Source organism: Hyaena hyaena, unplaced genomic scaffold, assembly GCF_003009895.1.
Source record: "Hyaena hyaena isolate Hyena2069 unplaced genomic scaffold, ASM300989v1 scaffold_46, whole genome shotgun sequence".
Classification (NCBI taxonomy): domain Eukaryota; kingdom Metazoa; phylum Chordata; class Mammalia; order Carnivora; family Hyaenidae; genus Hyaena; species Hyaena hyaena.
In genome coordinates this window covers 297,348-310,359 of record NW_024080678.1, presented here as the reverse complement: position 1 = coordinate 310,359, position 13,012 = coordinate 297,348, and the positions used below count along the sequence as shown (strand labels likewise).

The 13,012-nt window shown below is 41.2% G+C and overlaps 1 protein-coding gene across 14 annotated transcripts in view; it reads right to left on the bottom strand.

Annotated features, from left to right (window-relative positions):
- Window positions 1-13,012, bottom strand: part of RBFOX2 (RNA binding fox-1 homolog 2) — a 282,729-nt gene that overhangs the window by 98,850 nt on the left and 170,867 nt on the right. Inside the window, exon 1 of one of the 14 annotated variants that reach the window (XM_039230428.1) lies at window positions 3,392-3,567. The exons of 12 other annotated variants lie outside the window; for them this stretch is intronic. In XM_039230428.1, the coding sequence (XP_039086359.1) occupies window positions 3,392-3,418 (27 nt within the window). In that variant the 5' untranslated portion in view covers window positions 3,419-3,567. Of the gene's footprint in view, window positions 1-3,391; window positions 3,568-13,012 lie in introns of those variants that run through there. One more of the 14 variants, XM_039230431.1, reaches the window with a different exon arrangement.

Here is a 13,012-nt window from a genome sequence, read left to right as displayed (position 1 = left end):
ATCTGTCTTTAATTAAAGCATAAAATACCCTCCCTCTCCTCTTCTCCCAACCACCCGGGGACAGAATAGCGACCGGGCGGCAGCTCAGGTGAAAGACTTCAGCCTTCCAGCTACAAAGAGGGGAGATAGCAGACAATGGAACTGGTGATTCATTACAAAAGAATACACTCGGGCCGGCCGGCTGCCACATGGGCTCGCTGCGCTATTTAAAGGAACAGCAACCCCCTTTCCAACCTCCCTTATTCTTAACACCTTCCCTCCTCTCGGTCCTGATGGAAAACAGATTTTGAAGAAAATGCCAGCAAAGCACTGAGCTGTCCAAGAAAGGGAGGGCTTTGTGTTCCACAGAAACTGGCAGTCTGACGCTATAGGAGAGTACAAAAATTTTCTTTCACATCCACACACCGTACAATCTTTTCCTCTCTGCCTGGCGTACTTTTCCTTTCAACAACAAATAGTATAACTGAGTCTGGGTCAGGCCAACCATTTTTTTTTATTCACTGAAGTCGTTGGCAATTTTGTTTTTCTAATTTTAGACCTATTACAAGAATGACTTCTTCTATGTTATTTTCAGAGATGTGAAGAGATGCAATAATTTGGCTCACTTGCTCAGAAATAAGAGTATCTCAATGAAATACACCTACACCACTTATGTGAACGACGGGCAAACCTGAAGTTATGTTTTAAAAAGTCACGTGAGCATGTCTGTCTAGTACAATAGAATTTTGTGGCTGAAGTGTCTTTTGCTTTTTCTTTTAAAGCAAAACACCGATCACCTACTGTAGATGTCAGAGCAGTTTGCTAATTATACCAGAACCGGGCCTTATAAAACTACAGCCGCTATAATAATAAGGCGCACACATCTAGTATTGTATGATGCTTCCCCTTTCTTCCACCAAGTGAGCAGTTCGTTTAAAATGAAGGAATGTCAAGATCCAATATGCAAAGAACCGAGGTGACAAAAATAGATCTAAATACTTTTCTTAGTAGACTAGCCAAGACAGTAAATACTATACCACAATAAGCCATTTAACTTTGATATCCAAACCCTAAACAGCACACACGTTTTCTATTCAGAAAGTCTATGTGACAGATAATTATCAAATACTGGGATTACATGTCTGGCTTGAGAAACAGAAAACAAAAATAAACACAATAAAAAAAACAACAACAAAAAACCCAAAAACCCAAACCTGTAAGGACAAAGAAAGATTGGCCCATCTGGTTATTTCCTTTGATTCTACCCACCCCACCCCCGGGGTTTACTAACAACTATGTACGTTACATTAACACAGAAAGAAATGTATATATGTAACATACATCACATATACACCAAAAACAAATATGCTCCCATGTGGAAAATCCGCGAATTTGATATTCTGTGCTTCCCGGCTGCAGGAATTAGGGATGGGCAAAAATGAGCAACTTCCTCTCTTGGAGTCCTGCACATCGTGAAACTGTCACAGTGATTTTAAATCTGTTAGAATTCTTCACCACCACGAAATCTCTCCAGTTTCTACGTACCTCTTCTGCTTCACTGCTAAAACTACAGTTTCCTTCCATACCAATTATTCAGATGGCAATATTAAGGGTGCATACGCGTGCATTCTAACTTGTGCTCACACATGCTCCTCGAGAAACTCAGGGCACATGGTCCAAGGGGCCAGAGAAAACCTCTGACTATAAAAAGCGCTATTTCAGAGAACTCTTTCACGGATTCAAAAATATATATAATGAAAAGTCAAGTCGTTGAAAAGGTCTCCGTAATAGCCGACAAAGGAGAGAGCTGTTGCCCTGTGATATTGCCAGTTAATGAAAATTGAATGAGGGCTCCAAGGTTAAGAAGTATCATCTCCCAACAACAAAGAGAATCCAGAAATAGGTCTTCTCTTTTATGGACATTTTTAAAAAGTAAAGCCATATTTCTAAAGAGTTAATGAGGCGGACAGTGAAGGGGTAAGTGGAAGAGAAAAATATTTCAAAGATTTCTCTCCCTTTCCAAAAGGGGAGGGGTTTCTCGATAATCTCCGAACTCAGATCTGGTGAAAAATTACTTTGGAAAGATATATTCTTTGAAACTTCCCCGCCCGCTAGGTCACGTTGGCAGAATTTCCCTAATGCTTTCCCTCCTTCCACACAGCACTGCAGGGCATTATATAACATTTAACTGAACGGTGTTCCAGCCCCTAAAATGATGCCTCTATCCAGACAGCTAGCCGCCTCTCTCGCCCTCCGGTGGTAACTTGGGGAGGAAAAGGGAAGAGAGAACACAAAAAAAGGGCAACCTCCTTAAAAGGAAAGCACTGTCCGGTGATGAAATTTCCCTACAGAGCATAAAAGCCTGGTGTGACACGGATCCTAGGTCTGAGCCGAAGGACTGGAATGCTGGACCATGCAAATGACTTCACTCCAACCACGGCCTCATCACTCCCTCTCAACCCATGTGTAAAGGAAGACGGGCAAAGGAACAGACGGAGGGTGCCAGTGAGAAAAAAAGCACTGCCCTGGAAACCATGGAGGACTGTTCACCTTTCGTTTGTCAGGAATGACTTGCTAAAATGCAGATTATATATTATCTGGCATAACCAAAGACAGGCAGAGACAGAGACAGAGAGACAGAGAGAGGAGAGACAGAGAGAGTGGCAGAGAGAGATCTTCTATTTCCTATTCTCTCTCCTTCAAATGCCTTTTAATGCCCGTGTGATTGTCATTTATCCATTCAGATTTGTTCTCCTCTCAGGGAGGGCTCCACCTGCCTCTGCTACACCTGAATATTCCCATGGTTCCAACTGAAAACGTTCTTTGCCAGTAACAAAGCCATGAAAATGAAGCCTATTTTTCTAGCCTTCATTTTTAACAAGCCATTTAGGACGGAGGCAGCAAAACTGCAATTCCACAGCCAATCCTGAGAAAGCAAAGTGAATCAGGAATCAGATTTCCCTAGAACACAAATTCTTCTGCAATTCTTAAAAGGAAGTCCATCCCTTTCCCCTCTCTCTGGCAGTCTGTAAGAATCTCTTCCTACCTCTGCAGTCTCTCTCCCTCCCTCTTCTCAGAACCAAGACAAAGAGGTAGACAAATCCCCACAGGGTCTTTCCTGAGCTACAGCTGCACAGTACAGGAAACAGGAATCTGCTATGGGGCTGAGGGAGGGGGAGAGAAAAAAGGATACGGACACATCACACACATCACACACACACACACACACACACACACACACACACACACACACACTCAACACAGACTAACACTTTTCAGTTAATAAGAATAAATCTGGCCTCTTCTAAGAAGACAATCATGATTACAACTCTGCTTAGTATACTCGACCCCTGTATCTTTACTTAGATCCCAGAAACCAGAAAAAAAACGCACCGAGGGAACACAATCTTACCTGAGTTACCATTTTCTTTTTCTCCATAAACCACACGGAACAGATGATGAACCCTTCAGGGCGGTCGTGCCGGGGCACACCTCCACAGCCTTCCTGCCCCCCCTCCCCCCCCACGCTAGCTATTTAAGGGCGGGTAATCGATTTCCCTTTATCCCGTTTTCCTTCCTTTCTCTTTCTAGCGTTTCTTCCTTTCTTTTCTCTTCCTCTCTGGCAGTCTCTCCCCCTCCTTCTTTCTCCAGCTCCCTCCCATATCTCAGGCAGATGGCTGAAGGAAGCCCCACCCCTGAATGCCTAAGGTAATTAATCAGAGTGGAGCCCCACCTCTTCCTCCTCCCCCACCCCCTCCCGGCAGGCTGACATCTCCCAACTCCAGAAACAGGCCTGCTGGAGAATGGCAGTTTGTGGTGTGCTTTGCGCACGCGTGTGTGCGTGTGTGTGCACGTGTGTGCGTGTGTGCGTGTGTGTGGAGAGAGAGAGAAGGAGGGGGAGAGGGGGGCAGACGCCATGTGCAGGCATATTTTAAGGAATGCATATCTGCTATGGGGACATTAATTACATAGCTCTGGAAGCATTCGCAGCGGCTCACCATAGTTAATACAGATTTAGAATATTCCGCCCGTGAATACCTGATAATTAAATAAGAAACGAGACAAAAATTATTTTAAGAACATCTCCACTGATGTACGGTTCATAGATGCAGTGGATTTAATGAAAGATGTGGAAAGCTGCTGAATGACCACTTACAGGAAGGTTTTCAAGGAACGGGCACCGGTGAGAATCTGCCCGTCCTGAACCAGTCTAGTGACTGCAAAGGACGGAAAGAGAGGAGGAAGGTAGTAGAAGTGCTTATTTTTTTCTACTGTAAAAACCCTGGGAATTCTGAAAAAAGTGTCTATAAACACTGACTGCTTAAGAAACTTCAGGTGTATACGAAGGTGTATGCAAACGTGACTGCTTAAGGCTCCAGTTTCATTACAAATCCTGGTTAACCGAGAATCTGCCCTTTGTGTTCCCTGCCTTCGGTATTTCAGCCTCTGCTGAAATCATAAACTGTTCCTTATCTATACAATGGGCATCTGTACCATCGTCGTAAACTACAGAGTGCTACAGTTATAAAACATCTGGGAGAACGTTTACTGAACAGAAGAGTTCCTTTGATGTTTTCTTATTAAAACAACATAGTGAAAAAAGCATAAAGTGTGACTCAGTCCAGAAGTCCTGGTCTAAGTTCTGATTCTACCCTAAACAAGTGACCTTGTTAGTCTTTAACTTCCCAATATAAACTTCATAATCTCTCTACTTTAAATTATCAAAATTTCAAATAAAATAATCTGCGTGGATGATGAACTTATGGTGTTTATCATTTATCTCACAAAAATGAAATTTTTTTTGGTATTCTAATAAGGTCCTATTCGAAAGGATTTTGGGGTGTCTGGGTGGCTCAATCAGGTAAGTGCCTGACCCTTGATTTTTGGCTCAGGTCATGATCTCATAGCTGTGGGAGCCCAGCGAGGGGCTCTATGCTACGCGCTGAGACTGCTTGAGATTCTCTCTTCTTCCCCACTCACACTTTCTCTGTCTCTCTCAAAATAAGTAAGTTTATATATTTTTAAGATTAAAAAAATTTTTTAATGTTTATTTACTTTTGAAAGAGAGAGGCAGAGCACAAGTGGGAGAGGGACAGAGAGCGAGGGAGACACTGAATCCAAATCAGGCTCCAGGCTGTCAGCACAGAGCCTGACATGGGGCTTGAACCCGCGAATCCTGAGACCATGAAGTGACCCGAAGTCGGATGCTTAACCAACTGAGCCACCCAGGCCCCCTCAAAATAAAATAACTTTAAAAAAGGGATTTTGGGGCTTCTGGGTGGCTCAGTCAGTTAAGCTTCCGACTTTGGCTATGGTCATGATCTCACAGTTCATGAGTTGGAGCCCCGCCTGGGCTCTCTGCTGTCAGCACAAAGCCTGCTTCAGATCTTCTGTTCACCTCTCCCCTCACTGCCCCTCCTCCGCTTGCACGCACATGCGCTTACTCTCTCTCTCTCTCTCAAAAATAAAAATATAAACATTAAAAAATGATTTTATTTGTATTTTTGTCATGATATGTTTACTATTATACTCTCTAATAGATTACCCAAAGTCAGAGATTAATCCGAAAATTAAGCTTCCTGTATTTAAGGTATATACTAAAGAAATCAAAATTTAAAATCACAGATCACACTGAGAATGCATAGTGTTTTGCTATCTCTGTGAAGATTTGTTTAGCTAAATGCATAACCAGCCTTGGTTTGGCACACTGCCCAATATAACATCCTCATACTCCTATGCAAATTAATAATCATTTTAACAATTCTGAAAAAAACACAGGAACTACCAATCTGGAGAACCTGAAGAAACTGGCATAATCATAGCTATTTGCTGAATGCCTACAATAAGTCAGGCCCTGTTCTGGGCATTTAACAGATAATTGCATACCTTTGGTATAATCCACAATGTGTAACAAAATATGTACCAAAGAATGGGGTCTTTAAACATTAGTGGGGGAAAATGACTATGAGAAAAAGGAATAGACCAGTACTAGGTTTGTTCTTATTTAACAGTTTTAGAAATGATCTGGAAGGTGGAACACCTTGCATTTTCTCAGTTTGTAACTGAAAGGCCAATTAGGAGATAAGAATGCAGTCAAGTTTAAAAAAAATACAGAGTAAGCAGAAAAGAGGTAGGTTGAGTTTCACTGGCAGCAAAGGCAATCCAGGGTACTTTGGGAAAAATCTAAATCATGTTTATGGGATAATTATTTATGTTTTCAGTTCTACTATAAGAAATAAAGCAGAGGACCACCGTACGCCACTCTCTGAATCCAGTGGTCCACTACGGTGCTAGGGGCCAAAGCCCTGAAGCAAGACTTCCTATCACGCACCATTACCCTCATGAAAGCCACAGTTCTCCCGAAGCCTGTGTGTGACTGCAGCCTCCATACGTAAAGAAAGACAATGAGGCCCCAAGAAAATATATATATTTTTAAATATAGAGGCAAATGTGGAATCCCTACATGCAAAAAGCCCAGGACTAGGGCTAGGACACAAGTTCCCTTTGGCCTGGTATTCATGCTTCTTTTGTACATGCAGGACCAACGTTTTATACAGCAGATCCGCAGACAACAGCCTTTACCACAAGAAAGTGTGAGTATGAGCTAACATCCAAATATATACTACGATGATTTTCATCAACACCGAAGAACAGGATCATAATGAGCACTGAACAAACTCAAGGATATTTTGAAGCGTGTCCCTGACTTTCAAGGCCAGTACTGCAGAGGACAATTTGCTCCCTGGCGCCCAAGAGAAAGAAGAGCAACTTGAACAGCCTGGATCGGACCCAGCGAAACAACTGGAGTCCCCTAGTGGCTGAATATGCCCGGTAGTGGACCAGGGAGCGACTCAGTCCGGGGCATTTTCTGGGATGGAGTGTCCGGATTCCTTCCAAGACCCTCCTTCTCGCTCAACGCCACACCAAACGAGAAGTCCTGATTTCTGCGAAACCTGCCCTTTCTTTCTGTCCCTGGCACCACACACACTCAGTTCTGACCATGTTATTTGCTATCTAGCCTCCTACTTCTCCCTCCGCCTCCCGTCTACCATTCTTCCTATCCGAGGTGCTTACCAACTACCAGGGGCCTCTTTCTAAGGGCAAATCCCACCATGCCATTTCCCTGATTCAAATCCTCAACTACTCCCCACAGCCTAGAGATGCCTACCACACGACCTGGACTCACTCTACTGTCAGGGTCCCCTCGTCCCCGCCCACCACCCAGCCCTCTTCTCTGCTCCTAGCACACTGACCCCCATTCCTCAATGACACCATGTTTCTGCTGTTTTCTTTCACATTCTTACTCCTTTGAATATGGCCTTCTATCTGGCTGACTGGTTAATGAGCTTGAAGGCAAGCTCACTTCAGGGATCCCCCACTCCAGAGCCTTTCCTGACCCTACCTTTTCCCACATCTAGGTTAGGTACCCCTCTACCCCATGCCTTAGGACCTAGCCCATGGTTCGTAACTGCTGGCGCTACTGACGGTGAACAGGTAGGAATTGTGTGTTTCATACCGCATCCTCAGTTCCTAATGAAATACCTGAATATACAGTGGATGAAGAAATGCTGGCTGAAATCAAACAGGAATGCTTTGATTTCTAGCTCTATCCATTTATTTTACGTACACGGGTACCTAAGGATGAAGAGTATCCAACGTTGTTATCAAAACATTACAAAAGTGTCCTCTTCTTCCAAAAGGGTGCTTGGAAATAGGTTCAGATTTACAAATTTACTTCATTATCATAGAAATTTGAAGCTGAAAGAGGTACAAAAAAGAGAGTGGGAGAAAGCCCTCATTTTTTACTTTATTAGATTAGTTCAGATTCTAGACAAACTAATGCTCACTGATTAAAAAACAACAACAAAGAAACCTCACAACTTTAGGTGCTCTCGCTCTTCACAATTTTACATTAGCTGTGACTCAACTTCCGTACCTTCCACCCACATACCGGCAGTGCTATAAAAGCAGATCCAATGGTCCCCGGCTACCAGGGAGGTTTTGCTCATATTTTCCCAGGCTGCCTCTGACACCCTATGCTTTTCACCCAAGTGAAAAGCAACATTAAAAGGGATAGCATTTCCTGCAATAATAAAAACTTGTTAGTATAAAAGCTTTTCACGGCACTCCCCCCCACAATAACCCTAAATGTAAATAACAATTTACACCTAATAGATATTAAATACCCTCCCAGAAGCATCTCTAACACAATGCCACTTTAATATCCTTTCCCCCCACATCCCCTTTAGCAAACATGAAACGAAATTAAGGGTAATTCTATTATTTCCTTACTTCTTTTCTCTAGTTTAGGCGAGGTTCAGTTACATAGAACCCATTCTCGAGAAACAGGTGAGGGCAGCATTGTATATGCTTATAAAAGCTAAATAACCCTCATATTTATTTCTTATCCCTCAAAAATCAAACCTTTAGAACGAGACCCAAAAAAATATAATTATCTGAGACATAGGTGCGGCGAGAAAAATTAGAGAACGTTACTTCACAAGTTATGATCCAGATTTGAGTAATACACTCTTGAATCTTTAAAAAAATCTCAATGCCTACCCGACTAAAGTCAATATATACAATTGAAATTATGTACATTCTCTGTATTCTGTGAGAGATTAAGGAAATATTAGATAAACATGAAAATGGGATGGGATGTAAACAAATTTATCAATAAACAGATTATCAAGAAAATAATAGCTGATGAATCTATGGAAAACTGCAGTGTGTTGTTTCTATGCTACTAAGTACTAAGGTGTGATGTGTTTCTCTAAATTACTGGACGTTCTCCTGTCTTCTTCACCGCCAAATCCTGGCACAGTACCTGACACACAGCAAGTACGCAAAATGATTCTCAAGATGAGAACTTAAGGAATACCTATATCCTTATACATTGTCCAGGTCGCCTTCCCACAAAGAAGTGGACAGCCAATGGGCTCATTCACCCCACAGCCATTCTGCACATCTGAGCTCGCTCTAGGCAAAGGGGGCTTTCAGATGGGCAGCTTTCTGTCTCCCAATCTTCCAGATAATATCCTTAACCTGTATTTGGCTGTCCTAAACCCTCACACCCAGACACACAGCTGCACCCCCTATAATGGAAGACCTCGCTGCTTCTTCCTCCAACTCTCCCATTCCCCTGAAAATGAGAATCAGTGTTCAGTGGGTGACAGGTTAAGAAAACTGCCTCAGGAAAAGCAGTGATAACAGAGAAGCCCTAACCTGCAAGGATGGTTACATTTTCCCCTCAATATTTTTTACTGTGGTAAAATACACAGAACATGAAATGGACCCTTGGCGATTTTCTAGAACAGCTGACCCTTGAATAACACAAGGGTTAGGGGCCCTCACCCCCCCACTCTGTCAAAAATCCACGTATAATTTTGACTCTCCCAAAACTTAACTACTAACAGCCTATTATTGATTAGAAGCCTTATAGATAACATAAACAGTCGATTAACACATATTTTGTATGTTGAATGTATTATATGCTGTATTCTTATAATAAAGCTAGAGAAAAAAAAGTTAGTGAGAATGCCATAAGAAAGAGAAAATATATTTATAAAACTGTAAAACAAAAAAAATCCACATATAAGTGGACTAAAGAGTTCCAACCTGTCTTGTTCAAGGGCCAACTGGTATCATATAGATTTGTCATGTGCCATCATCGCCACCATCCATCTCCAGAACTCCCTTCTTTTTTTAAAACTGACATTCTGTAACCATTAAAGAGTAACTGCCTATTCTCCTTGACCCTGTGGAGGCCCTGGCAACAATCATTCCACTTTCTGTTTCTAGGAATGTGACTACCCTAGGCACCTCATACAAGTGGCATCATATGGTATCTGTCTTTTTGTGACTGGCTCATTTCACTCGGCATGGCTCCCCTCATGACTCATCCATGCTGCAGCTTATGTCGGAATTTGCCTCGTTTGTTTTTAAGACTAATAGTCCCTTGTGCGGATTACGGCATTGTGGTGATCCATTCATCCACTGATGCCACCTGGGATGTTGCTTCCACCTCCTGGCTCTTGTGAATGATGCTGTCGTGAACACGGTATACAAATACCTCTTTGAGACCTTGCTTTTCATTTGGTGGGGGGGGGGGGGGGGGGGGGGGGATATACCCATAAATGGAAATGCTGGGCCAAATGGGAGCTCTATTTTTAATTTTCTGAAGAGCTACCATACTGTTTTCCATAGCAGCTGTCCCATTTTACATTCCCATCAACAGCATACAAGGGTTCCAACTTCTCCACATCCTCGCCAACACTTGTTATTTTCTGAGGTTTGTTTGTTTTTTGTTTTTTAGGGTTTTTTGTTGTTGGTGTTTTAGAGTAGCCATCTTAACAAGTTATATTTTAATCATCCAGCCAGAGGCAGTAAGGTTTAATCCAAAAGAATAATTTCAGGAAAGCTTCTCAATAAATAGATTTTCTTTTTCTGGGCAGGGAGACTGTAGTCATTGTCCTTTAAATCATATCTAGCAAGTCCCTATCTACTTACTCTCCCTGTGTTTTAACCTGATTTGGTCTAGATTTAGCTCTACAAAAATTGTAACTAATAAAGTAACCCAGTTCAATTGCATGCTCTTAAGATAGGCATGATTTTATTAACAATAAGAGCAACGAATGGCCAAGTTCTGAAAATACTTTATTGCCTTATGTTGAGGAGAACTCTCTTTATTTTATTATCTCAACACTAGCAATTGTAGAAATAATTTTAAAAACTGGTGCAAAATCTTTAATTAAAAAAAATGCTTTTCAGCCATATCCTCAACGATTGCCACTGGCATAATGCATCAGTACTGAATCACACACTATCCATGAAGAGCTTTAACCTAAGAATATGACAGAAGCTAGTAAGAGAATTTTATAACCACAGTGGAGATAGGAGTTTAGGTAGCCAATAATGATCTATTACCCATTTACAAATGCACTGAAAGAAAACTGTTACCCTAACTGAATTAATAAGTAAGATTGTAAAACAGTTTTGGATCCTTTGACTTAAAACTGTTTTTTAAATGAAAACTCATTCATTTCCCTGATGGGGTGGAATGGAAAGGGTATTCTTAAAATTTAACATCTCATTACCTGCATTTCTAAGCTACCTTAATTTCAGAAAGAATATACCTACGAAATGGAGCAAAGCCAGGAAAGTGTTATTTCAAATACTGAGCACTACATTTACCAATACTAAATCTTAACGACTAAAACGATCTGGGGTGTCAAATACATTTTATCATAAATGAATAAAATTGTACTGAATAAAAGACTTTAGCAAACGCTGTCATTTCTAAACAGGAATTCTTTAATCCATCCCACCACCTTTCCCTTGTTGGGAAGTGGCCCATTTTCTACCCCCAAACTTCTTTTATACATTACTATTTTTTTCCTTATATCTCTGATACTTCAGTCTTGTCTGGGAACACTTTTGCTTTTGCAGTTTTTTTCCCCACAGACAATTTTACTTCTCTGTTACTACAAGCCCCTTACTTTGCTAGCTGGGTCTCAGAAAAAATACTGTTCACAGATGTTTGTCTTCAAAAGCACATCAGTATTTACTTGTAAGAAGCTTTGCTTCTAACCTAGTCTCATGACACTTCCAGCCTTAAACTGTTATGTGGACCAAACTACTGTTTTCTGCCAGTAGAGAAACAGTCCACAGGTAAGTAAGACCCACAAATATATCAAAACCTCATTGTGGTAAATACTCCTGATCTGAATAACTCAAAATAATGGAAGCACGTATATATCACAGAATATAAGTAAAAAGCATAGTTAAATAAACATAACCACATCTCCCCCCAGTCCCCCCATCTGACTTCAACACTGGCAGACACAGACGAGAGCTGGAGTCTACTCTGGAGAGCTCACCCAATAGGTTCAATTAAAAATAGCCTGGTTAGCCTTCTGGCCCAAAATACATAATAGGATGTAATGGTTAGTTTGTCACTTCCTTTAACCCTACACATTTCTGTCCAACCTACAGCTTAGGAGAAATGGCCATTTGGAAGAAAAAAATAGTGAAGTACCATGAAAATAAAAATAAACCAAAACAAACCTAGAAAACAACTAGTATCTGTAATTCAGAATTAACCACATTAACTGTTTTTATCTTCCTACTATAGGTTTTCAGCACAATCCATTCATATTTCAAAGAATCATGACAAATGAAGGGTCATTTGGTCCAACCCCTTCATTTTATATATGGGGATAGTGAAATCAAGTAAAACGAAGCTATCTGAGCATATCGTGGAGGTGGTTAACACTATAGATTGAATCAGAATCCAGGATTCTTCAACTTCACTCACCACACAGCCAATGGTAGATATCTGGAGTATACTTGATAATGACTTCAAAGTTTCTGACTCTAGACTTCAGTAAGTTAATAAATAAGATGCCATTAATCCCATCACAAAATAGTCTAGAATATTAAGCGTGTGGAGTGCCCTCTACCGGACGTTACCTTTCTGAAAATTAACAGTAACATTTAGAAACTGCCATCTGTGCTTCTCATCTACTCAGAATGAAGCCTCGAGTTTAGTATAATCGGTGACTTAGTAGGTTACGTTTATAATGCCAAGCCCACTGTGTTTAAACACACACACACACACACACACACACACACACACACACACACACACGAATCTCTCAGAAGTTTCAAGAACTTCTAGAGTTGAAAGCAACCTCCCCTACGCAGCATTCGATACTGTAAAAAAACTCAAACCTTCTGTTTCAGCAAATTAGCAAAATACTATGGGAAATCTATGCCCTGAGTGGTACCAGGTCAAAAGACAGAAAGCTTATAAGCATTTCATCCCACCATAAAACCTCCACATCAATCAAACAGTACTTTAGAAAAAAAAAGTTATAACCCTCAGCTTACCTGCACAACAGGATATTGATAATCCATACAATATACACCATACATAGCAAAGGGGAAAATATCTTCAGACAAAGGCAGTACCAAAAGTGTCTATGCTTTTGCCGTGTTTGATCTGGCTGTCCTGTCCAAAGGAACTAGGTAG